This window comes from Falco peregrinus, chromosome 3 (genome assembly GCF_023634155.1).
Source record: "Falco peregrinus isolate bFalPer1 chromosome 3, bFalPer1.pri, whole genome shotgun sequence".
NCBI classification, from domain to species: domain Eukaryota; kingdom Metazoa; phylum Chordata; class Aves; order Falconiformes; family Falconidae; genus Falco; species Falco peregrinus.
Window position 1 is genome coordinate 106,249,255 of NC_073723.1, and position 27,788 is coordinate 106,277,042.

The 27,788-nt window shown below is 49.2% G+C and overlaps 1 protein-coding gene across 14 annotated transcripts in view; it reads right to left on the minus strand.

The window, feature by feature from the left end:
- Positions 1 to 27,788, minus strand: part of CAMTA1 (calmodulin binding transcription activator 1) — a 324,941-nt gene that overhangs the window by 186,274 nt on the left and 110,879 nt on the right. For all 14 annotated transcript variants that reach the window (XM_055799761.1, XM_055799755.1, XM_055799756.1 and 11 more), the window contains one exon: positions 23,733 to 23,868. In XM_055799761.1, the coding sequence (XP_055655736.1) occupies positions 23,733 to 23,868 (136 nt within the window). The remainder of the gene's footprint in view (positions 1 to 23,732; positions 23,869 to 27,788) is intronic.

Below are 27,788 nucleotides of genomic sequence, written 5' to 3' on the forward strand. Positions count from 1 at the left end.
ACAAAAGGGAGACGTGGGCACAAGAGGGTCCCCAGGGGATCCCAGGGGATTGGTTCCCACCGTGCCTCCTCTGCCACCACCTGCCGGGCCAGGAGCTGGACATCGCCCGCGCCGAGGAGCTGCCGTGGTGCACTTCAGACAGTGGTGAGGACCTGGGTAACTTCTCCTTGAATTGAAATTCTTCTTACTAAAAAAAGAAGGTAATGATTTGTTCCCAGTGACCTAATTCATGTGCTTCCCGGGGTGAAGAACACGCCTTGACTCGGGACACGGCGCAGCACTACATGTCAAAGACCAGCTCAAAAAAGGCAGAGTGTAACGAGCTGATGCTTCACAGGAGCAAAAGCTGAAAGCTGCTGCCTTTCAGAAATAGCTTGAAATCGCTGTATATTGCAAACTAGCTTCTATTTTAAATACAATTTAATCCATACTTTTTCTTTGGTAAACATGCCGATAGGTGTTTGTTGCTTGCAAATTGTCATGCTAAGCAAAACACAAAGTCAATTTGCTTTAAAAGAAATTGATTCGAGAGCATTAGATTCATCAACATTCACTTTTTCCAGCGGAAAACAGGGTCTGAATAACGATTCAATATTCCACCCCAAAACTTTGGTTTCACTTTCTAAAGCACCTGATAAACTTTTTAAAGCAACGCTCAACTTGGGGGATGCTGCCTATCCATCACCACCGCAATACCCATCAAATCAGCGCCGAAATGTTTCCAAGCAGGAGCTTTGCAGACAAAGCCGTTTGTCCTGAGCAGACCTGTATCAGCTCTAGCAAACAGATCCATCAGCCCAAATTGCCTGCAGATTGCAAAATCCAGGCTTCCTCCTAAATCATGCCATGCCACGTTCTGGTTAGAGCACCGACTTCTGCAAGCCCTGCGGGCGGTGAGACGTGCCGATGTGCCGCTGGCACCGGAGCGGTTCGTGGCGTGGCCTGGCAAGGCTGGCTCTGATTCAGCTGCACCCACGGGTGCACGGAGCGGCAGCCGCCGAAAGGTCACGGCACAGCATCGCCTGCCCTCAGCCCATTCTGCTTCTGCTGCCAGCAACCGGGCCTTCCAACCAAACACCTGGCAAGCCGATTTCTAAATGGCATCTGCGGTTGGAACGAGCTGCCTCCTGGGAACGTGAGGAGAGGCTTCCCCAGGGAACATGGCTGCTCACTCCATGCCCCATGGCGACAGCAGGAGCTGCCAATGGGGCACTGCCCCACCGGCACCACCGCACAGCACGGCGCCACCGGCACCGCCACGCAGCATGGCTCCACCGGCACCACCGCGCAGCATGGCTCCACCGGCACCGCCGCGCAGCATGGCTCCACCGGCACCGCCGCGCAGCATGGCTCCACCGGCACCACCGCACAGCATGGCTCCACCGGCACCGCCGCGCAGCATGGCTCCACCGGCACCACCGCACAGCACCACGCCAACAGCACCACAGCACAGCACTGCGCCACCGGCACCACCGCACAGCACCACGCCAACAGCACCACAGCACAGCACTGCGCCAATGGCACCACCACACAGCACCGCGCCACCGGCACTACCGCACAGCATGGCTCCACCGGCACCACCGCACAGCACCGCCCCACCGGCACCGCCGCGCAGCATGGCACCACCGCACAGCACCGCGCCACCGGCACCACCACACAACCAGCACCACCGGCACCACCGCACAGCACCATGGCACCGACATGCAGCACCGCACCACCAGCACCACTGCGCAGCACCTCCCGCCCTAGGGAAAGGGGCACAGGCAGCCCCTGCCTGCCCATAACCCCACCACATGGGCATGGCACCGGGATCGCCCTCAGACTCAGACTGCAAACTGCTCCTTCGCCTGCACGTATCCAGCAGGGTTTCCCCACCAGAACAGGAGTAGTGCCGCCAAATAACCCTTTGCTGGGTTACCTCTGCCCTTCCTTCCAGATGTTCTTCAGCATCAGACAAAACGCCCCCAGTGCTGCTACAAAGGCAAACCATCCCTCAGCCACAACATATTCTGAACGAGCTATTTCAGAAGCTTACGTACTTGGCTTAATTTTGCTTTTCCAAACGAAGGTATTGGAGGTCTCCTTTTCGGCATGGAACAAAGAGATGTGATCTTCTGTCTCCTGCTCATTTTATTCCGCCCTGACATTGCTGAAAATTTTATTTTTAAATGGAATTCTTTTCTGATAACGGATATCAGCAATCAAATGCAGGCACAGCACAGTTACCTGACACGTTAAAAATTCTATGGTATTTTCCCCTAAACAGTTTCATGTACTGATTACTTAGAAAAGCGTATTCTCTGCCAAGCAGCAACCAGGCACTCAGTTTTTGCTCTTACTGATAAATGTAAGCAATAAAAACATGTTCTATTCTACAGCAGTGCCTATTAAAATGTAAACACAGCTAGAAGATTTTGAGCAGGCTACAAAAATGCTTTATTCAATAGTCAAAGCGAGAGGCTGTCTGAGGCTGCTGAAACCTGGCACGGCATGTAAATACGTCAGCTGGCGCATTCCACGGGAGGTCAATGTCATGGTTCTGTGGGTGTTAAACCAGGCAGCGCTGGCTCTGGGGCTCTTCATACCCTGCTCCCTCAAACTGGGAATCGCCAAGGCGAGCGGGATGCAGGTTTGATGGGTGCAGCAGCACCCGGCGCGCTGCTGGGCTGGGGTGAGAGCAATCGCATCGGGACGCTTCCCCATCATTGAATGAAGCCCTTAGGGGAGCTGCGGGGAGGCGAACGTGCCCGATATTGTGGTGAATTTTCCTATCTCTGCGGTCAGAAATACATTTATAGTCTGCGTTAAAGCAAGATGCTGATGAATTAAAATTCAAAATGTCCCTCATGAATAATTCACGGAATGTGTGCAAGTAAATTATAGCAATGTAAATATATAGACGTATATAAACAGATACGTATATATGCAAATTAATACATTAAGGGGCTCAAGTTATCCACTAGGAAAAATACCAGCCACATGAGAATGTTTGCTTAATACCAGACCAAACATGTAAAACTATCACTAAAGCAGCAGCCTGTAAATTTATCAAAATATGGCGTAAAGCGGTCCTCACACCATGCGTGATTGTGACGTTACGAATCCTCCCAATTTTTTACATCTATTTTTTTCTCCCCGGTTCAGGTTTAACTCTCACCCAAGCCAACCTTGGTCTGCTCCGAGGTGACGGCTCTGCTCAGGAGCGCAGGCTGCAGTCACCCACCGGCTGCGGCGCTCCGCAGAGCTGCCCAGCCACCAGTCCAACAGCACCTCGTCAATCTGTGCTCTGCGGCTAAATTACATGAATAACAATTACCGCGGTAAACTAGCAAGTGCATTAAAACCCTTGAATTCTTATAAATGACAGAAGAATATAAATGCTAGACATAGGTGCGGAGTCCATCGATCATCCCTTTCTCCCTCACAGCAAGAAAGGTGGGATCACATTAAAAATAGAACAGACACCTGCAAATAGACGGGTATTTATATGGAATATTGTGACAACTGTCATTTCGCATTAGTCAGACAGATCCCACAGGACTCCGGCAAGTATTAAATGTACCAGTTTTTGTTTACTGGCAAAATATAATAAAATCCACCCTCCCCAACGGTTTCCTGGTGGGGATTGCTCTCTCCCTAAAGTCATTCATAAAATAAGGATGTTCCTCCAAGATCCTGGGTAGAAAACACTTTATCAGGGCACCAGGCTACAGAGGGGGTGGGGTGGAGGCTGTGGGGAGTGTCTGTGATTCCTCACTTGGGCTCCTCCATGTTTTCCAGGATGGTTTGATGCTGGGTGAAAAAGCGACCATCGCTCACCCAAAGTCATCCTGGCCCCACAGCGTGGTGCTGGGGGGTCCTGCTCCCCCGCGCTGGTGCGGAGCCACCTCGCAGAGGGACGGCACCCTGGGCACACACAGCAGCACCCCCTGCGCTGCCAGAACAGCGGTAAGTTGAGCGACGCCGCGGCCAAAGCTGCCGTGCTTCCTGGGGGAGACACCTGCAACACCCCCCATGCAAAGCTGCAAGCGGCGCTGCGCCTGTGCGTCCCCTCAGCTCTGACGGAGACCAGAACTGTGACAGCAGAGCTGCACTCTGTGAACCTTGGCAGAGGGATTTCTGTGCTGGGTTTGGCTGGGTAGAGGCAATTTTCTCCATAGTAGCTGGTACGGAGCTACGGTTTGGAGTTGTGCTGGAAGCAGCACCGATGACGCAGGGATGTTCTCGCTGTTGCTGAGCGGCGCTCGCACAGCACCAAGGGGTTTCTGCCTCTCGCCGCACCCCGCAGTGAGCAGGGGGGCACAGGGAGATGGGGGAGGCACAGCCGGGGCAGCTGCCCCCAGCCGACCCCAGGGACACCCCACAGCACAGGACATCACACCCAGCATGTCAGGCTGGGGAAGAAGAAGGGGGGACGCTGGGAGCGATGGCGCTTGCCCTCCCCAGTCCCCGTCAGGCGTGCTGGAGCCCGGCCAGCCTGGGGATGGCCGAGCACCTCCTGCGGCGGGAGGCGGTGAATTAATTCTTGTTCGCTTTGCTTGTGTGGTTTTTGCTATATCTGTTAGACTCCCTTTGTCTCAACCCGTGAGTTTTCTCACTTTTACTCACAAATCTCTCCCCTATTCCCCCATCCCATCACGGGGAGAGAGCGAGCGGCTGCGCGGGGCTGAGCTGCCGGCCAGGGTTAAACCACAACTGCAAAGATTTTACCTTGACCTGATTAAGCTTAACCTTAACGATTGGGGCACTCCTAACTTCCCTTAAGGCATTTGCCAGCAGTTCCAGAGAACTTCCCAGCTCCAGAAGCAGAGGGTCATTCCTGCCCACCCACTGCATGCACCGTTTCCACCCATTTTTCCTGATCCAGGCATTTGTCACCAGTGGGGAGAAGCTACGGAAGGAAACAAACGCGGTGACACCAGCCAGCCCACCCGCAGCAGCGCCTCGAAGTTGCTGAAATGACAGAAACACGTTGTTCCCCACTTAGCCTAATTGACAGGCTGTAACTGTTGATTAATTACGTAGGGAAGGAGCAAGGAAGCCACGAGGCGGGCTGCTTGGATTTCCCACATCTTCCAGGTACGATCTTCAGACCCAGCGGGCAGCATCCTGCTGGACGCGCGGCGCTGGCAGGGGAAGCGCCATCTCCTTTCATTACCCCAGGTTTGGCACACACTTCTCCTCGCAGCTTCCCACCGGGCTGTCTGATGAGGACTGCTTCCTTGTTTTCCTAGATTATGCGGGGAATTACCGACAGCCAAGCTCTTGGTTTAAGAGGTTCAGGTTCTCGCCGCCTCCTGGCCATGCCCTTCCCTGCTCTCTCCAGTCCAGCATGGAAAGCCACAGTCCGGTGTGGAAAAACTGTACATCTTGAAACTTGTTACATTTAGTGAAAGAGCAAACCGCTATCGGAATTCCTCCATTGTAAAAAAGATGGTTATCTGATTAACAGCTCAAATGGTGACCCCCAAAAAGTGAGGCTCAGAAGAGGTCTGTACACTCCTGAGGGGCGTGTTTCTTGAACATGTTCCTCAAGGGTCTCGGGGAAGAAAATCCCAAAATCCAGAGCCAGAGCTACTTCTGTTTACGTACAATAACAAAACCCACTCGCCTGTACAGATGAAGCATTTCAAGGTCTTGCTTGTTACCCTGAGCCTCGTGCAATAAAACCAGGACTTTCGTGAAGGTCCTAGATGCTCCTTTCAGTTGGTGAAAGATATTTACGTCACTCAAAGCAGAATGTATCCTCAATGGCAATGTAGCTCCTACCCAAAACCACGCCATGCCCTACATTTCACCGTCAGCGTGGTTAATCATTTATACAGCCCTGCAGATGCACGCAGCGCTCTCCAAAGAAGATGAAGGCACATTGTGTGCCCCACAGAACGCACGCGTGTGTCCCATGTAGCGCAGGGAAGGCAACAAGGGCAGAGGAAGGAAAGGCGCTGGCTACAACCTCAGATGGACAGGGCTGCAGAGGTGAGAGATGGGGACAAGGGGACAGGATTGGAATGGAAGGGGTGAAGGGAATTACAGAACTAAGTGGGAAATCAGGACAAGAAGACATCAGTGGGGTAAAACTTGAAAAACATTAAAGGTGAAGAAGAGCGCCTTGAAGCCGGTGTGGAAAGAGCCAAGGTGCCACCAGCAGGTTCCAAAGAAAAGGAGACAACTGGGATGGCAGGCAAGGACAGTGTTGGCGTGGGTCGAGGAGAAGGACAAGGGAGCTATCAGAGCGCGTGGGAAGGCTTTTAGCAACAGCGGCTAGAAGGAATGGGGAACAACAGTAGTCTTCTGGAAAGAGCAACAAAAATAATGTTTTAAAACAACTCATGCAAGAGGAGAGACAGAACTGCTCAGATGAGAAATAACACATAAAAAGTAACGTGGCACAGCAGAAAACGGAGAACTGATCCACCTGCCATGCAACGCCACCAGAAGCATTTTATAAACACGCATTAAAATTCACGTTCTGTTTCCTAGTGCCTCTCCCAGGTCGGTTTTGTGCCTCTTGCCGAGGTGACTGGAGAGGGCATGGCCTTGACTCATCTCCTGGCCAGCACCGAGGTCCCCGGCTGTGCCGGCTCGGATACGTGCCCCAGACAAAGGCGATGTGTCAGCGGCCTTTGACACCCGGGTTTTCCCTCTTGCGTTGTCCTGATGTCCAGGGCATCTGCGCCTGTTTGTACCAACCACGCTCGTGCCACTGCACAGCCTGTCGAGCAACTCCCTGTCATCTGGGCTGGGAATTGGCTCAGTGATTTGACCACATCTCCCTCCCGCCTCGTTAGCGGTCGGGTGGGATGTACGCCCTGCCCCAGCCCCCTCCCGCCCAGCAGAGAGGGACCAGCCGCCTCTCTCAGACCCTGCTCAAGCAGATCGATGACGTCCTGATCATTTTGCCTCTTCCCATGCAAACCCACCAGCCTGACCTTTGCTGGACAGCTTCTTCAGCTCCACTGATTCTGCTCAAAGCACATGCTGTCCTACCTCGTAAATTTTCCATCACAGTATTTTTACAGCCCACTAAAGCTTGATTTGGTAGACTCTCTTTAGCTTCATGCTCTTGCCAGCAGTTGGGTTACTTCTCCACACCACACAGACCAAATTTACCTCTTTTTCCCACGTGCATCACCAAGGGCTCCGGCTGCATAGCAGCATCAGCTAAAATCCACAGACTTCGCTTGAGTTTTCAGCAGGAAAAAACCCACCAAACATTAAGTAAAGCTATTTCTTGCAACCTAAACATCACACTTAAAAAAAAAAAAAGTAAGAAAACTGGTTTTCTGAACAAGAACAGAACTTTGCTCTTCTTTGAGAAAATGTGCCCCTTTGACCTTCGCCCCTTTGGAAGGCAGCCAAAGACCCCCGTGGCCAGCAGCCTGGGAGCAAGGGAGACAGACCTTGGGAGGAAGGGGGAGAACCTTTTTATGGAAGCCAGGGGTCCCACAGAGAAGGGATGGGTGGCAGGGAAGTAGCAGGAGTTGGGCAGCACGTGCCGTGCACAGGGCAAGAAGCCCTCACAAAAGCCTGGGACATATAAACTCAGAAATACCGGGAAAAGTGGCGAGATCTGCACAAGACTCACAAACACATGTGCATGGCCTGCCACACGTGCCTCCGTGTCTCCAATCTACCCAAGGGAAAATAAAGGAAGGGGGAAAGCTGCAGGTGTTTAGAAAGGTTCTCTTCAGCCTAGCTAGGTTTAGGCTTATTTCCACAAGCCCCTTCCACAGCCAAAGGACTTCATAGAGGTATCTTTATTGTGCCTGCAGTTGACGTCCTCCTGCCCACCACCCTGCCGAGCAGCCCCCGCTCTGCACCTCCATCTCCACGAGGGGCTTATAGAGACACTGGGCTTCTGAAAGCACCGTGAGCCTCCACGATCGGCACTTCACCTCCCCTAATCACGGCACTGTCAGCCCTGCCAGGTGGAAGACATCCAGTGTAGGCTACCAGAAGATAGGGGACAGAGCCAGCGTAGCGATAAATGAAGCATTTGAACGGTACAAGCAATTAGCCCCTTGACGCATCACTCCTAAGCATGCAGCAGATTCTCCGTCTTTTCCCACCTTTAAATCATGACCAACATCTTTTTGAAAGGCAAACGCTCAATGAGAAGTCAGGGACTGAATTCAGGCATCAGTAGGTGGAATTTTCCAACGTGTGCTACGCAGGTCGGATGATCACAGTTGTTCCCTTTGACCTTGCAATCTGTATTTTAATTAATGTACCCTCCCAGTTATAGGATATCAAGAAACATTACAGCTAACAATCTTCTGATTGGGGTTTTTCCTCCTACAAAGGACTTTCAACAATCGTTACATGTTTTTCTTTGATTTTGAGAATCTAACATTAAAATCATGAACTATCCCAAACCCACTTCAGATTTTTGTTTGCTTAATGAAGGGTTGAGCAATTTCAAAGGTGTTTTTACAATTCAAATACTGGGTGGTTGCACGCTGAGAAGATCCTTTGAAATCTGAACAGTCCTCCAATGACAATCTCATAGTTTTAATCTTTCTGGTATTGAAGGCAATCCAGTTGATCTTAGAGATATTTTTGATGAAATGAACCTTCTTCTCTTCCCCAGTTTTCACACAAATGTATAAAATATTTACAAATACCATACCATGAACTTTATATCCTTCTTCTGCTTAGGGCCACACAGGCAGCTGATATTTATTAGCCATTAAAGAAGAAGAAACTAAACCTAAGATTTGTTAAAACTGAGTATTTTATTCAATACTCTATTGGGATTTTCCTGTAACACCACTCGCTGCACAGCCCATAGGTTATACATAAAAAGAGTTATTTTTGTGGATAAAAGTCAACAACAAGTCAATAATTTTTGGCAGATAGCCTTCCCTGTTCTGCTAGCACAAGCGCATCCAACTGCTGATGAACCTTAATGTTTCCCTGATATTGTTTTCTGCTATAAAATGGAAGATCTAATCTACGGTGAAGGTCAGTCCACACCGAAGGCTGCAATCAGTGACAGCATTCATAAAACCGACTGAAATTTGTAATATTGTGCAACATCCCTTGGACTGTCACAACAGCAGCTCTATCGATATGTCCTCTACCCAGGGCACTGCAGTGCTGGGAGCGCCCCTACTTCTGCAACTCTGCTTATGCATGAGAAATAATTGATCCCTGGATCAAACCGGAGTCCGTGGAAGCTGCCGGCGCAGCCAGTTTAACCCCATAAGGCTGTATGAAGAATGATAACATCCTGACCGGTTTCGCCAGCAGCACCTGCCTCGGGTAGGGACACCCACCCTTGTTTAGAACATCAGCTACTGAAAGTCCATCCCTTCCAAGTGATCACCTTGTACAAGTCTAAACGCGCTACATCTTAAAAAAAAAAAAAAAAAAAAAGCAGCATAATTAAAACCTAGACTTCTCGCAATACCTTGGAGTCAGGCAATTATGAGGCACTTTTAATGAATAATTTAGGTAATTAAAGAAGTCAAACACATAACACGTGAGAAGCGCTATCAGTGAGTTCCTGCTCCGTGGCCCCTCGCCCTCTGACCCCAGCCACGGCTCGCTGCGGCACACGAGCACCGGCTTCTGCTGCGGTATCGCCTCGGCCAGAGAGCGGCTCAAGAGGCTTTTCCCCAGAAGCTTCAGCGGCGACTCATGTTTAAGCGTGTTTAATACCAACATGTATAAAGTAGGCTGGGTAATTGCCGCTGGAATTCAACATGTGCTGTATCTCATCTAGGATATGCAATTTACTGGCTATATTCTAGTAAAATAACTTTATGGCTTTCTGTCATGATAAATAACAGTTTATAGCATAATGGAATTAATATTTACTTTGAAACCTATGCAGAGTATTCAAATAAAGGTGCTATATATAGAATCATCTCAACCGCTGCTGGTTTTTTGAATGCTGTGAATTGACAAGACGACACACAAATATTACATTCCAGTGCCCTCCAGCCATTAATAAACCTTCAGATTTTGGATTTGCAATCAAAACCCTCCCGTATATTTCATACAGTCACCGTAGTTCAAAGAGCATTAATTCAAAAGCGTGACGAGCTGGATGCTGCAGGGCCTCTGGGATTTGGGAACCTTTCTGTGCCCGCTCTGCCTGCCCCAAGGATGGAGACGGGGTGGAGCTGCGGTTTCAGACTTCAAGGCTCGAAGCCAGAAACCTCAGCAAGCGTTCACGAGAATGTTCATGATTTACCACACAAAAACTGGTCATGTTTTTGTTTTTGTAGTTGTAGATGTCTTTTTTATTGTTCCAACAAGGAGAGATTGAAAAGACACTGAAGTCTAAACATGGCTCGATATGAAAGTAAGAGGGGGGGAAAGGAGCTGACTCGGTTTAGATGGATTTTTTCAGATATTTTAAGTTCATATACCCCTGTCAAGGCTCAACATGTATTTTTATCAACCACGTACTGCATCACCAAACTCCCATCAAAAGCAGCGCATCACACAGTCCTGCCTGCCTCGCGCAGGTGCCTACAGACTGCCAGCCTGGGAACTTCTACTCAACACACATCCCTGCTTCTGGCATCTTCAGCCACAGGAAATTCTGTTATCATAGATGGAGAACAAAGCAATGAACCAAAAAAGCATCATCATCAGTGGCCAAACACTGAGCCATTCTCCTGAGCCCCAGACACCAGTCCCCGAGCACACAAGGTCACCACACGCAGAGCTTGGCCACCAGTGTCTCAGGCTCAACACAAGCTGAGCCCAATACCCAAATTACGGGCTGAAGGTCAAGACAGATGGACGCCCACACCTAACAGGTATGTTACAAATAGATATCTTAATCATCAGGTAAAAGAGACATACTTGTTCTCCTCATGGTTTTGCATCATGCGTGTGGCTCAGAGCGCAAGGCAGCTCTGCAGCGGCATCGTCCTGTGCCGGCACCCCAGCGGAGGTAAATGCCATCTCCTCAACTGCCCCAGTTTGTAAACGTTTTGTTAAGTTTAATACTATTCGTTTGGTTTCTGAAGAGTCTGCAGCTCTGTCTTCAGAGAGCTACACATAGCCTAGAAAAAGCTGCACAAATGGAAAGTCTCTGGTTAAGTCCAAGCATCGGACACAGCCTTCTCCCAAGGACAGGATGGGAGTGAAGGGAAGCACATGGGAGCAGGAAAGGAGAAAGTATTTCATCTTTTTAAGCTCAAAGACATGCTTCCCTTTAGTAGGAAAAAGCTAAAATAAATTATGCTGCCCGTGACAGGTAAGACATTACATACAGAATGGAAACCTGTCCCCGAGGAGGACAGCGAGCCTGACCACCACAGGGCATGGAAGGGGCAAAGCTGTTGCTCCCGTCTGGCATGCTCAAAGGGAGAAGCAGCAGGAGCATTAGCCCATGCAGCAAAAGCACAGGCATTTGTATAACCAGCTTCCAATGCTTAAGCATACCAATATTTCCTCATTCTTGTTTTATTCAAAATTTGTTTATGGCAACAGGCATACAAAAACTGCAGGCAAAGTGTAACCATCAACAGAAACGCCCACGCGGTATTATAGAATATACTTAGGTCAGACAGAAGGCATAATCTTCAAAAACATATTTATAGTGCTCTAAAACGCTGCAGTTCTTAGTAGCACGGGGACCTTTAATGGAAAAATACAACACATTTGTTGCGGTAAGTGACAAGAAGCAGCCACGAGCAGACATGGAAAAGCCGGTCTGAAGAGGCGCGGGGTGGGAAGGTCACGGCCGGGGTCCGGGGTGGGCTGGGATGCTCAGCCGGAGCCAGGGAGCCGAGGGATGGGTGCCCTGGCACAGCCCTCCAGCCCCCTCCCTGCCAGGGTGGCCGTGGCGTGCCGGCACGTGCCAGCGCCAGCCCTCGCGCTTCGCACCTTTGCAGAGCCGGATCTCCATTTATTAATTAATTTGGAGGTCTGAATCTTTAACGCCATGAAACCCAATCCTCTTGTAACAGGTCAGGGTTACCGGACCTTCTTTTGAGAACTCACCAAAATCCTACACCAAGCGCGGCTTTGCCAAGCTCTGCCATGGCAGGTGAGCATCAAGGCTCCCCTGGTGCTGAGCAGGAAGAGCGGGAGCTGCTGTGCCCCCCACAGCCCGGCAGCCCCCGCAGAGCAGCCCCAGAAGCAGCCGGTGGCTCCGAAGCCCCCCGAGGGGCCGGGGGAGGCGGCGGTGGCCAGCGGGGAGCACGGCGGCGGCACAGGGCCGGTGCGGGGCAGGCACTGACCGCTCTGGCCGTTGGAGGGGTGGGGGTCTCAACCCACCGGCAGCCCCCCCAGCTGCCCTCAGGGTCTCTCCCCGCACGGGAGACTGCTGTTCATGCCCGGCAGCCACGCGATGGCAGCAGAAATACGGGAACACCGGAACAGACGCATGCATTATCATACAGTTATAATGAAAAGATATTTCGCAAAGACAAGGGAACTGCTAAACGTAACCCAATGCCCGTGACATTTCTGAGATAAGCAGGGAGCAGAAAAACAGGTTTTCTCTCTGAAATACAATAATTTACATTTGCTCCATTGCTTTAATTGCCAAGAGGGTCACTTGTGCTTTCTTGTCGCAGCAGTGACACACTGCAGCCCTCTCCCCCTGGGATTCCCACCTGCCCTCTGGCACACGGCAAGGTGCAGGGGACGGCTCCCCTCTCACACCGATTCCTCCAGCTCTGGGGACCTGACTTGTCCCAGCTTCGGCTACAAGCGCATCCCGCAGGGTCTGCGTGTCTCCTGGAAAACACCAAACAACCTGGGTTCACCCCAGTCCCCATGAGCACATCTGTTCATTTATTCTAAGACACGGAGCGTGTGGCTTGCTCAGCGGCTATCTGTACCATCTGCACCACGGTTTCAGACCCAGCGCGTCCACTGAATGGAAAACACCCACAATCTTGTTCCTGTCAGCTCCGTCCCATCACAAGCCATTATCTCAACTACGTTTGCAGGGGCCAACATCTCATTAGTGCCCTTTAGTTTAAGATGCTTGCCTGCTTTCTGGTTTGTGGTTTGGATTTTTTCATTTGCTTGTTTGTTTTTTTGGGGTTTTTTTTTGCAACAAGGTTATCTTCCAGGAGCCTGTTGAGGTGCTTTTTTATTTTGCAAACTGTTGGCACCCAAAGTGAGACCATCTATAAAACCCTGACAAAGCACAAAGCTGAGCCAGTAAGCACAGCTCCCACTGTCTGCTGCTCACAGGCACACAGCATCCCAGCGCCGTCACAGCATCCCAGCACCAACACCAGCATCCCAGTGCTGTCACAGCACCCCAGTACCATCACAGCATCCCAGCACCGACACCAGCATCCCAGTGCTGTCACAGCACCCCAGTACCATCACAGCATCCCAGCACCGTCACCAGCATCCGAGCACCATCACCAGCACCCCACCCTGTCACAGCACCCCCTCGCCATCACAGCATCCCAGCGCCGTCACCCAGCATCCCAGAGCTGTCACCAGCGCCCCAGCACTGTCAGAGCATCCCACCTGCATCCTGCAGCATTTCAGCTCCCCAGACTTCATTCATGCACCCCCATCACTAAAAGCAGGTACAGGCATTTCCTGGGGACTACAACTACAACTCCAAACACAGGAAAGGGGCACTGGCACGCACAAGGGAACCACTGTGACCCCCGCTGCGCCGGGCTGTGCCAGGCAGGGCTTCCCGCACAGGGCAGAGGCACCGGCTGGGAGCCCGGCGAGGGCAGGTGAGCCCCGTGCCAACGGCGCTGCCGGGCCACCACGGCCCCATGCCTCTGCACCACGTTAGCCTGTCGCTTCCAACGCTGGGTATTACCATGCAATTAATGCTTTATATTTCTAAAGAGTTGTACAAACACCGGCTAATTAACTCCTATCTCTTGCCTATAAAAAGGGTGAATAAATAATATCCTACAAAGTGGTGGCCACTGAAACGTGCAGACATGCAGGACAGGGCCACGCTTTGAAACCCTCTTCTGCCAGCCTCTATGCCTGTACCGCGTTTTGCAGACAACACCAGATTTTGGTTAGGAACTCCAGCACCTCCAAACCCTCGACGCGGCTCTGCTCCTCCTGCTTCCCTCCCCATGCACACTTCGGTAAGCAATACCCGTCCTTCCAACAGGAACTCAGGAAATTAAAATGTTTAATGCATCTCTGATGCATACAAAATTAGCAGCAATACAGCAAATGAGGTCTGCTTTCCTTTCCAACACACCGTGAAATAAATAAAGAAATATAAACACATTAAAACCCAGGCGCATAATGCAGAGACACTGAGGCTCCTCGTTTCCAGTGGAAGCCCTTATCTCCGTCACAGCCCACAATGCAATTACAAGATTACAAGGCACATGCTGCTTCAGCATCTGGATCCTCCATGCAATCACAGGGATCCCTACAGAAAAAGGAAACCTCTTAATCTTGCAAGGAACGGCAGCGCTTTTACCTCGCCGCGCTGCACCCCACTGAAAGCGCCCCAGGAGCCGCGTGATGGGTGACCTGCGGTTAAAGGCTTCGCTTCGGCGCTACGCTCTCCCTGCGCACGCACAGGAAGGCAACGGCGTGGCCAAAGGAGTGACCACTGCCTCGGGTCCACAAAGTATTTACGTTTATTTTGTTTTGCTGTAAACTCTCTCATCTAAACCGCAGACCCTGGGATCAAATCCGGACCAATAAACCTCCGCTCCCATCTCCAGTCCCCAGCACATTAAACCAAGACCACAGACCCAGCAATCCAATCTCCATATATTGTATTCTCAAAATATTTCATTTCTGGCCACCAATCTTTAGATCTCCTATTGGATTTTGTTTTTGTAAATGGATTTTCCCACAGAGCTGGCAGAAAATAGATTTAATTTCGAATTTCTCTAAACTGGAATAGTCAATATAAATGTCAATGTGTATTTGTGCTGTGTAGCCTTTGCAGTGACACAAACCTCATGTTTCAGAGGGGGATACGGGAGTGCCTGCTAGCTTCTTTTGTGTCTGCACACTTGTTCTAACTTTTTATTTAATAAAGATGGCTAAATAATATAAAAGTTGTATACGTATTTTTTTTTATTATTATTATTTGTTTTAGTAGGGGGGGGAGAGTGTCCAGGAAGAAGTATGATGTCTACCACTGTTCGGCAAGCACATCAAGAGGAAGATGCAGAATTTGGAGCAACACCCATCCCAAGGCATGGACCCCAGCATGGGGGCTGACGTGTGTCACCCCACTTCTTTAGACCCACCCAGCACATTCAGCCTCCCAGTTCCTCCTCAACAGAGGAGTGTGCGAACTCACGTCATCATGGAATCGTTGAACGGTTGGTTTGGGTTGGAAGGGACCTTAAAGGTGATCCAGTACCCTCCTGTCGTGGGCAGGGACACCTTCCACTATACAAGGTCACCTGGTTCCTCCTCTTTTTCCTCCCCAGTTTGTGGTGCAGTTGCAGCAACAACTACTCAAGCAATTTCAATCTATCTAAACGCTAATGTCATTAGTCCACAGAGATCCTTTTGGAATAATTCACATCGGAACTGCCTTTACATGCTAAATGAAAAACATTCAGACTTTAGTGAATGGGAGTTGAATTACAATCCTACCACATGTGGCTCAGCTTTATTCATGCTATTTATTAAACAGGGGGAAAAAAAAGGTGATGCAGTCAATTACAAAGCAATTACCCGAACCACCACTGCAAACCTGTTGCCTTGCGCTGAAGGGACCGTTGCCCTTGACTTGGGCAGAACTTGCCTACGAGCCACCTGCCCATCACCCAAAAAGGGTCCTGCCCCCCATATGCTCAGAAGAACAACACACACCCACCCACCATTTCTGGCTGGCTTTGAAGGCTCCTCACTAGTACCCTACATCTACATCCTATATCCTTTAGCCCCCATTCCTCAGCCTTTCTGCTGTTTTCACAAACCTCCAGCCACAGGATGAAGCGATACCACACTCTGTAAGTGGGCGTAGCCATTTGCCATCTTACCCCAGAAACTTTGCTCACCACATGACTGCTCTAAATGCCTTTGCTCTGCTTCTCCAACATATTTTAAGATGACTCGCAAAGTCGAAAGATCACTTGGTTTTTTCATCTTATTGCAACAAAGATTTTTGTTTGCTAAATGATATTAAAAAGTTTGGGTTTTCCCACTGTGTTCAAAATATCCTAGCTGGTATAGAAGCAGTAACTCCATGCAAGGCTTCACGGCACTGTCACGGCATTCAAACCACAAGGATAACGAGGGCACACAAGCCCAGCCTGCCCTACAGGTACCCTCTGCTGCTCCAACGCGTGCAGACGCCAAACCCGTTTATCTTCCACTGAAACCAACACAAATGCTCAAGCTGAGCCGCAATCCCAAAAGCTCTTGCTCTTTGCTTTGCTTCGTAGTGTTTCTGCAAAACCCTCAGCTGTTGCTATGAAGCAAGTTGTTTTCAGAAAAGACAGTTCAATCCGTTAAGTTTTAAAAGTTGTCTTTCGTTAAAGGCAGAGTAGGAAGGGTCAGGAGCCCTTACCCCATGGAAAGCACAGAACTAACAGTGGAAGGAATCAAACTCCAGGAGGAAAAGCCCAAGAAAGCAATTTAATACTTTTATATCACCTTTTCTCCTGTCATACAAAACCAAAAATGTTTTCCATTCTGGTTCATGTCCAAAATGACGTGTGAACTAATTGAGCATAAAAACAGCTGCTTGGCATTACATCGGTTAAAGTAAACGCAACGTTTGCTCTTCCCACCCCGCAGCTCTCCCCCGTTCCTGCTTCTGCTGTAAATCAGACCATTCCCAATGTGTCACTGGAAGGACTATTTGCAAAACGAGGCATAAGAAACAGATTCTTTATTTCTTTCTGAAATTATTTTCACTTCTTTCAGTCTAAGGCTCCCCCTGTTTACCAAGTGCCTCCATCTGGAAGCCTCCCAGTAACCCAACGTTAGAGGTGAAGTGACGATCCCTGAGTGAAACACTTTCATCTGGCATATGGTATTGAGTTACCCTGGACTGATGCTGCCAGGCTGAGAAAGTGAAAAAACATGCAGGATAGAAGCTGTATTACACCATCTCAAGATTTAACCATTTTCCCACAAATAATCACTTACCTGTTACGGGAACCCCCTTCTCCAGAGCTCGTTGCATAGCACTGACAAAGGAACCAGAGGGGACGCAGACAGGGGATGCCAACAGGGACATCCAACCCAGCACAGCACTTGTGCAGGCACACCGCTTAAGAACAGGTCAAAGCACAGGAGTAAAAGCAACCTGCAGCTGTACGTCCACCCATCCACCTCCTGCTAGATCGAGAGTCCTTCAGACTTTGGACGTGCCAGGGCAACGAGAAATAACATGGAGCCTCCTTCTTCCCCCTGACCGCACCGGCATCGCCAGCGGGACCACACTGAGCCGGCGGTCCCCCACCTCTGCCAGGAGCAGCATCCTCAGTTCCTGAGCCCTGCGCCAAAGTAAATGAATCCCGCCTGACCAAAAGCAGCCCGAGGCCAGCTGCCTGAACCTGCCGACATTTGTCCTACCTGTTACCTCCTCTCCCCTCCTCCGCGCTGCCCAGCAGCAGGATCGCCGCTTGCCTGCCCCGTGAGCAGCGAGTCTGCAGCAGCTCAACTCGAAAAGTTCTCTCCCAGAGATGAATTTTCCTGGAGCGTTGCACAGCAATGCACCAGTGCCTTGGTACAGAGCAAGTCCGCGCAGGAAACAAAGCCAAATATTTTATAGCGTGCCTTTGAATAAACAACTCCTGCATGCGTCTGCCTGCTAAACCCGAGCCAGCGCGTCCATTCCCTTGCCGAGGCAAAGCTCCAAGCGGATGCCATCCCGACTGCGCCAGGCCCGGGCAGAGCATCTCCTCCAACATCACACACAAGCCAGTGGCCCTGAGCTCAGCTGAATATTCATCCTGAGGCATCAAGGTTTTAAGAAAGCTTTTATTGCTGAAGTTACACACCATAAAAGAAGCCACGACAATCAAAGGATTAGGGACGTCACAGGTCTGTTGAAGAATAAAATCTCCTCCGCATGTGCAGGGTGTTAGGAGAAGATGCCAAAACCCACGACTATTTGCTGTGAATTTATGTTACTGCAAGCGAATACATTAGAATCCCGATATAGAAAACGAATTATTGATATGTATGTTCCCTTCAGAAGAGACTCTCAGGAGACCCATTCCACATTTAATGATAATCCATATTCCCCTTCAGAAACAGCAAACCAACTCTGATTTCCCCAGGACTGCCACAGACACATGAATCACTGAGATGCCATCACAGCCTTACGTTCTGGCTGCTGTAAACACTCCCTAGAACAGGTGACAGAACAAAATCCGACCACAGCTCACAAGGAGCCACCACCTTCCACGTTTCTGCATGAGCCTCTGCCCATCACAGATGTACAAGCCACAGCAAAGACAGATGGGGAGATGCTCTGTGCCCTCGACTGGCTTATGGGGGATTAAGGGAGAGGCTGGTTAGAAGTGGCAAGAGCCAAATATTAGGAGGGATATAAGGAAAATACCATTAGCAGTGGTGATAAAGAACAGATCTGAACAAAAACTGTCACATCCTTGAGCTGTTGTTCTCCTTCGCTTTCAGGGCTGCACTTGTTTGCGTTAATGTATGCACACGTGTGGGTCATGTTCTCAGAAAGCCTTTCGCATTAAACTCTCATTTCTCCTCCAGTGCCATTCCGCAGGATTTCTCTGGAATGCACCAGGCAGCCCAACTGAACAATGCAATCCTAATTAGTTTGCAAACTACACGGCTCACCTCTGAGGGCGAGCAAAGCCCATGTAAATTAAAGCGAATTGGATCAGACTGTCCTAGGAATAGTTCTCCAGATTAGTGCTGCTTGAGCATGTGATCTCTGAAGTCGCTTCCACCCGCCAGTAATAACTTACAAGTAAATTTCGCCAACAATAGCTGGGAATTGAGAGATGTAAAAACATTTTGCAGTGTAATATTCCATGATGGGTTATTTTACATAATACAGAAAAGCCCGTTTGGTCATTTACTGAAAGGAAAAGTCATCTTGTTCTTCGCACGCGTTCCCAGCTCGCGAGCTGGAAGAGTCGCCATCAGCACCCTGGCTGCGCAGCACCGGGCTCAGATACCTGCATCCCCAGCCCCACATGCTAACGAAACCTTTTGCAAAGTTTTTGATGGTGATGTCCCAGGGTTTATGCAGTAATTGAATAATCTAAAATTTTCATTCCTGTCCTCGTGGACTAATCTGTAATAGTGTTAAGGGACTGTTATGATATTAATTAAATACAAGTCCTGCATACAAAATTGATACTCTGCATCTCCATCTCCACAAGGGAGTTTCTCTCTTAATAAGACCAAAATCAAGTTTTACTTTTTTGTTTTGTTTTGTTTTTTAAGGAATTCATAAAGATTATCAGCTCGTACTGAGACAGCACATATTTATAGATGAGAGAACCAGGTATTTGAAATATACGAGCTCTGGCGCATTCATCTTTCCCTCTGATCACTCTGATCCGAAATTAGCGGTGTCAGACTAAATCAAGGCTGACAAAGGAGCACGCCGGAGCCAGGGCCGCTGGTGGTCACTGCTGCGCTGCTCCCTCTGCCACCCCCGCACAGCCTCCGGAGCGTCCCCACCGAGGCTGCGATGCTGCTGCTCCAGCCACCGGGGGTTGGGGGGCACCAGGCTCCCACCAGCCGCTGGGCAGAGTCACATCACAGGTGGCGTTGCTGGTGCTCGGAGAGGGACCCTGCATGGCACGGCGTTGCCCCAAGGCAGAGAGAAGCCTTTTCCCCAACTTCTCCTCAGGCACTGGGCTTTGGAGACACCAAAACACCCTCAAAACAGGACAAAGAGCAACAGAATAGGTGCCGACCTTCTAAAACGCAGAGGACGAGAGGGACATTTGCTATAAAAATATGACCTCGTTTTAATTTTAGCAGCGGTTTACCGTGAATTCATGTGAACACGCCGTTTATAGGCACCCAGAAAGGTTCAGGCACAGGAAGAGGCAAAAGCATCAGCCAAGGGAACTGAGCGTCAGGGCAGCACCAGTCCGGAACGATGCTAAAGCTACTGCAACACTCCCCTTACTATTATTTATTAGTTAAAATTTTTAATTATGTGAATTGATTAGGAACACATCACCAGGGATCCTAATTAATTAGAATTTTAAAAAGGATCACGGACTGGAGATTTTTAATGGATTCCACAAAGAATTGCACAAAGAGGTGTATTAAGGGAAAGGCCAAATTAACTTCTCCTTTCTGGTTTATCCAGCGTTTTCTAACAGGATTGTGCATCAGATTAACCAAGTAATACCCAAAACCCTCATGCGCAGTGATGCTAACCAAGACAATAGCTTGAGGATTTCAGGCAGTTATCATTTAACATCCGTTTGGTTAATTAGTTTATTCCTCTTAATCCTTATTTATTTAAATTAGTGTATTCCTATTTTGATTAGTTTATTCCTTATTTATATCCTAAATTTGCTTTAGCTGCATCGTCCGCGCTCACAAAATCCTTCTCAGTGGCACTGACAGACACCAACATCTCCAAGTATCTGGTGCAAACTCTTTGTTTCAAAATGGGTTTTTCTCCTTACTCAAAATTTGGGAATATGCAGAAGCCGTCACATTGATGATGCTTGGGAAGCAATTAATTATTAAATCTGCTAATACAAATCCCTTTTCAGAAGTGGTTGGTCAGTAGTTTCACGGGCCAACGTGTTTCTCCTTCCCGGCCATTAGCTGCAGCTTCCAGAGCTCTGTCTGGATGCTATCGATACTCTTGGCTGTCGGCTTTGCAAGTATTTTTCCATCAGCACGACAATGATACCTATTTATCTTCTGGCTGCGAGAGTCGCTGAGATGATCTGGCAGTGCCACAAGGCAGACAGTTATTTCATGCCCTGTTAAACCCTAATGCAGCTAACTACAGTAGCACTCCAACTTTGAAAAAAAGCCTTTTTTTTACGATTTTAAATCTGTGGCCCATGTATGCAAGGAAAGAGACTGCTGCCCATTAGGATGGCATCAGAATCCTGAAGCTGTAACACTATCCGCGAAGTAGCACGGTGTACCGATCCAGTAATTAATTAAGAAAGGTAAAACCACGTACTTGTGCCCAAGCAACGCTCAGAGGTCACGAGGTTGGACTTCCCCCGTGTCGCTCGGTGCCCCCTGGCAGCTCAGCAGGATGGCAAAGGGGCGTGAGGGCGGCTCCGCACGGGGCCGGCGCCGGTTCTTCCTCCCACCACAAGACCCAGACGTGCTCTCAGGCACAAGGGACCTTCCCACAGCGGACCCAGCTCTTCCAGACCCAGATTTATGCAGGACTTGAATTTCACACCCAAATCTCTATTTGCTGGTTCCTGTTCGTTCCTTTTCTCCCACCTTCACGTACAGAAATTACGAGGACTTGGACCATCGGCTCCTTTGTACGCTCTGACAGCTGGCAGGGGGGGAATATTAATTTCTTTTCAACACTAAGATATCAGTTTGGATTTTGATAACACTTAGTGCTGCTTAACACAGAGATTTATACAGAAGCTGTGTTCCTTCAGCTGGGAGCCCCAGTAAAAGTTGCCGTTAACTGTTGCGAGCGCTGGCTCGGAGCCAGGTCCACGCGCGGTTGTTGCTTTACCTGCCGCAAGAGCTATTGGCTGTGGACCTGGCCGCATCCTGCATCCGCCAGAGCCATCAGAGCTGGGGCTGTCAGGCTTCACAGCGAGAAGATTGAGGGATGACTTGATGAGAGGGCATAAGTACCTTCTTGGAGATAAAATATCAGGTACTAAAAGGGCTCTTAAGCGGGAGAAAGACATAGGAATGAATGGCCAAATTCTGGTACCTCCAAGTTGCAAAGCAAATACTTAGACACTTATTTTTTAAAGTGGTGAATGCGATCAGCCCCGGGAAGAAACCCTGAGAGCTGTGCATCCTCCAGCTCCTGATACATCCACTTGGAGATTTGTTGCTTTCTAGAAGATGTACTTCAATAAAAGAGAAATCACTGGGTTCAGTGCAGAGCTATTGGAGTTTAACGTGATTGCCACGCACATCCACACAGCCAGGCACTCAAGGGGCTGCTGGCTCAGTCTTTGAAAAAACACGTCAGAAAGTATTTATTTAATCGTGTGTGTGTGTGTGGTAGGCAACGGTCACCCCACCCTCCTGCACGCAAGTTTGGCAGTGCAGGTTTTGGTATTCTGCATTGCTAAAGTTCACAGAAGTCGGTTAAATCAGTCTCTGCAAACTCAAAACAAAAACAATGCACAACTTTTATTATGCCGATTTCTTTTTTTGGGGTGGGGCGAGGTTGTCATGGTAAAATATTATTACTGGATGTAACAATTAGGAACAAAATTATGCCTCCCTGGTGTGATATAATACAATCCACTTAATACTATTTTAAAAACCCAAAACCTCATTAAAGCAATGACGGAATGTAAGAATGACAAATCGCTCAGAAGGAAGCTGGAGCACGAGGTGTATTCCAGGTGCCTGGTCGCTTCGCATCCCCAGCCCCGGGTGCAGCGGTGGCCCCCCGAGGTGCCAGGAAAGCCCCAGCCCAACTCCCAGCGCCACGGGGGAGCGCAGGCTGCCCCGGCTTAACCCAAAGTCCAGCCCCAAAGCTACCAAACATGCCTTGAGCTGCCGGGTTAAGCTTTGCCTGTCCTGGAACACCACCGATTTTTCCAAATGGATTATTCCAAACGCTGCAAACCCTGCTGTGCTGCGCCTGCCTGCCTGGCTGTAGCCACCTGCCCGCAGCAGTGCATGCAGCCTGCTAGCCGTGGAAATCAATACAGCTCGTACACATACAGACCCTGACGACTTTGCCGGTCGTTTGCCAAAACCAGAAGACTTCTTGAAGACAGCTGAATGCTACAATCACACATTTTAACCCCCTCTTGCCATCTGAGCCCCAAGTTCAGTACCAAACACAGGGAATACAGCCCTATTGTCGCAGGAACTAAGCTAGGCAAAGCTCTGCAGCTGGACTTCTACTATCAGAAAAGGTAATTCCCATTCAATAAAATACAAAAGAAGTTAAATAAATGTACTTCTCCTCCACATCTGTGCAGACCTGTAATGCCCAAAGTGATCAGTGCAATCCAACAGCCCCGCCCTCACACAGTCAGCGATTAAGAAAGAACAGCTGTGCCAAACACCACCGTATTTTAGAACAAACGGGTGAATTGCAGAAATACTGTGTCAAGTGAAATCACCTAGCTGAATTTCCTTGAATGGCTAAAAACCATCGGTAGAGCAACGGTCTCCTTCAAAACACCCCTTGAAGCAGAGTCTCATTCTGGTCTGAATTTCTGCTTCTGCATACTGTAAGACCAACACTTGGTAAGCACATGGAAAATTTTGGCAGTTGCTACCAAAAGCTAGTGGGTATTTGTGACAATCAGATCTTATACAAAGCTTAGATGCTAAAAAAACCAAAAAATGCCTTACAAGGCACTTTGAGATGTTTGGTCACCCTTGGGAAGTCCCCGTTACAAAAAACACATATGCCACCAAGAGATGCTTGCTGCAACGAGATGTTGGTGTCTGTCTTCAACACGACAACCAGTGAGCAGCAACGCAATCAGACGGTGAAGCCATATTTGAGTTTTGCTCAGAGGATTAATTTTGGGGGGATGAGGGAGAAATATCTGGAATTCAGCAAATAGAAATAATTTTCTGAACATGCAGACAAGTCCACGTTGAATGTATTTCAGGGAGCCGCTGCTTCCCAGCGCAGCCCACCCAACCCCGCCACCCCTTCGGTCTCCTACCTCCACTCCTTGGACTTTCAGTTTCATGTGATCCTCTCTGGTGGTTTTCCCATCTTTCCTTTTTTTCCAGCAATATCCATCTTTCCTGTATTTCACCTTCTTTCTATTGTACAGGATCATAGAACCATTCTGCGGTCTGCGAACAGGAAACAGTTTTGGATTACAGAGAGAAAAAAACGACCCTGAGAGAGTTTATGAAGCAACGTACTACAGACTGGCGAAAGTCTCCCCAGAAGAGCAATATTCTGTATTTGGCATAAAATAAAATTTCACCTTTTGTTGCTGTTAACTGGATTAACTGATGTTCTGCAATCTGCAAGATCTTACTTGCAAATCTTTTACCTAACAAAGTAAGTGCACCAATGATAGCTTTAAAAAAAAAGGGGGAAAAAAAGGACATCTTATGATGCATCATGAAATAGCCAGCATTTTCACAGGATATATTATGATTGGGCTCAGCTATATGCTGAAAATTAGAAGGAAGGAAAGGTTAAGGAAAAAAAAAGGATTGTTATTATTTTATTATAGACATTCTCTCTCTTTTTAATGCAGCAGCAGGATTAGATAACAACCACCCCAAACGCAGCACCAGAATATGGATGTTGGCTTAAAAAGGCAATAAACAAGCAAAAAGGAACAGAAGAAGAAATGCATTAGCGTACACACTGGTTTCACTGCTCCTGCTTAGAACCGCGTTAGGCTCAGAGTAACTTTCTCTCTTCTGAGCACCTCCCTGACTTCAACGACACAGGAAAACAGTTTCTGCTCAGAAACTACGTGGACCCTTTAAAATACCCACACAGGCACACCGATCCGTGCCCAACAGACAGCAGTCAGCGTGGCTCTGGTGTATGATGATATTGCACAGAAATGTTTTGCCATCTGCTAAGCTAACGCACAATGGGGGCATTTCTGCTGTAACAGTAGAAAGTAAAAAGCTAACAAAAAAAACCCCCAGCACTGCAAAGACAGCATGCATCCCACGCAGGCAGCAGTGCTGTAGATGCTGCAGACACTTACAGTGGTGCATTAGTCACAGTAATTTGGCTTTAGGACACCAAGAACAGAAAGAAAAACAACAGCAGCAGCAGCAATAAACAACTTTCACAGGAAAGCTTTGGCTGGAGCCTTTTGGTATCAAAGCACCTGAACTTGTACAAACAAGCCAAACAAACAGAACGAAGCCTTTCAGGAGAGAGCGAGAGAGAGGGTCCCCCGCGCACCATCAAGTCCACACTGCGCACCCCTCGGCTTTTTGGATGTCAGCAGCCACGCGTTTTCAGACAGTGCAGAGCGATAGCTGGAACTGCTAAAAAAACCAGCAAAACCCACCACGTATTTTCACGCCCAGCCAAGGCAAGGAAGCGCTTTAAATAAATAAGCTGAATTAAGCCGTTTGTGTCTGTGCAATGCTGGCTTGGGACTTCAGAGCCACACCAAGGTGCAAACTCAGTGCCTGGCCCAGCTGAAAGCGCATCCTTCTTCCCTCCCGCTCCTGTTTTGAACAGCACGACACCATGAAGCAAGCACACGAAGAAGCTTCTGCAGGTACCCTCTCCTCATTTTTCTCTACCAAAATACTCCGTTTGAAGACAGCCGCCTTCACCCGCGTTTATCACATAATAATAGGGCTGTAACATTGATGTAAAAGCTGTTAATTATAGAGTAACTCATCCCGATGCTCCATTAAGCACATAAAGGCACCCTACTACTGAGGAAGATAAGCTCATGATGGTTTTCTACCACCACTGGCCAGCCAAAATTACTTAGCTCAACCAACACAACGCCCTTCCTCCACCCAAACAAACCCCATCAGCTGGACCTGCTACCAAACCCCATCCTCGTTCCTCGCCCCCGCCCCCCGGCATGCCTCTGCGGGTACGTGCCCAGGGACGCCCTGCCCGATGCCCGCTCCGCGCCTCCGGAGCGCTCGTGCACATCGGCGCCGATTTAATGAACGTGGGTGGGAAAGCGCACCAAGTCTCTTTTAGCATGACTTTCAGCAGACTTTCTACTTCTGCGTACATTTGCAAGACTGAAATGATCTTTGATCTAAGTGATAATTAGCACATATTATTTTTTTTTACTAAACCAGAAATTACACATATTTCCCCCCCCACCACATTTTTTTCCACATACGTGCAGATACTTATTCCCTGTGCCCAGAAACCCGCACCCCGTTTCCCCAAACTGCACCGCCCCCTCCTCCTGCAACCCATGCCCCAGGGCTCGGTGAGGCTGCTCCTCGCTGCTCCTGTGCATCACCCTGAAAATAAACACTCTGCAGCCAGTGCAACCACAGCGCCTGTTTGACAGCGTCGTAGATAGCGCAGGATTAATTCAGTGGAGATACTACATATCTTGTTTGGGTGTTTATTCTATAAACCTCCAGTCGCTGCACATGTCAGCTCAAACCCTTTTCAAAACATCAAAGATTTCCCCTTGTTGCCGTCGCGGAGATGTGCCCTATGGCTTACGATGAGTTACCTGCGTGTAACGAAAAGACAGCACGGGAACTCATCTCCTGCCTAGTGCCTCGGCACTCACACACGCGGCTTCTCAGAGAAAAGTACGCTCCAAGGACCTGAAAGTTTTTTGATGTGAGCAAAATCGCAGTTTTCTCACACTGGGTGCCACGAGAGCACAGGGTGAAGGGACGGCAGAGCCCAGCTCTGCAGTTGCCGTTCAGCAAAGCTGGAATCAGGGGTTTGTTGGCTTATTTCTGCGACGGGAAAAGAACATGAGAAGAGGTCGCCAGAAAACAGTTAACGAGATCTCTACCGCAAAAAAGCACAATGAAACAAAATCTCTTCAGGATCTCTGGAGCAGTTGTCAGTTTTGATAAGAGTGTATAGAGCTGCTCTAAGGCTCACAAAAAGCGACTGGTTTTTAAGGGTATCTTGGTAAAATGAGAGGCAATTTTAACCTGAGCCACATTGCTATTGTATTTCACTTGCTGTAAGAAAGACCAGGGAGGGAAGATCTCCGGTGCTTATCTCTGTGGCACACACACAGCCACGAGCAGCAGACTGATGGCTGCGGGAAGGCTCGGCAGATGAGGTCCGACAAGGATCCCCAGGACGCGCAACGGGTGCAACTCCAACCCACATCTCTGAAGGTTTCACTGCTCAGCCTGAATTTGAGAATTTCATTCATACCTTTGCAGAAGAGGGGGACAAAACCACGCGCCTGAGCATGGGCTCCCCTGGGATTGCAATTTCCTACCAGCTCCCTGCTCGGGAAGGCTGCAGCCAAGGCAAGGTCAGCTCGCCTGTGCGCCACCAGGCATGGAGAGCAACCGTCCTCCCCTGCACTCCAGTCCACCTGGAATCATGGCAATAATAACAAGTACTGAAACATTAACGGCAATTTACTTGATTTGATTAGCTACTACTCTGCAGCTACACAGCACTCTTTTCATTAATGCGGGACTAAATGGAAAATAATAAAATAGTATTTTAATATTATGGTACACCTGAAAGCAAGCCAGAGTGATCCGAGCCCACCGAGACGCCTGTTTGTGCTTGTCACATGAGGCATGGGGGCTACTGGAGGGGTCGTTCCTAAAACATCGCTCCCAAATCCAATCCTCGTCCTTCCCAGCAGCAGAGATGAGAAGCACCGTGCCTGCCTCACTCACGGACAGTAAATCACCACATTCCACTTAGGCCAGGAACGCCAAGGAGCAAAGCCTCGCAACGCCCGCTCCTCCACCAGCAGAGATGCGCACCCCATCCTCAAATTCACAAACCACCTCCAAAACCCCACGAGCCCGGCTGCAACGGCCACGGCCAGGACATGCGCTCGGTGCCAGCAGCCGGGCACGTCGCTCGTCTGTCTCCCCAAAAGCTGCGCGGAAGCCCTGAAATCAGGGCAGCCGGTTCTGGGCAGAGACGGTGCAATTATTTCTGATCCCACTGTGTGGAGCTTGCAGGATGGTCTGCTTGCTTACGGATCCAAATAGCAGCAGCAAAGTTACAGCTCTGAATTTCCTCTCTTTTATGAGCCTGTGGCATTTAAAAGCTGCCTGATCTCTATTTAGGCTTCTCGCTTGTG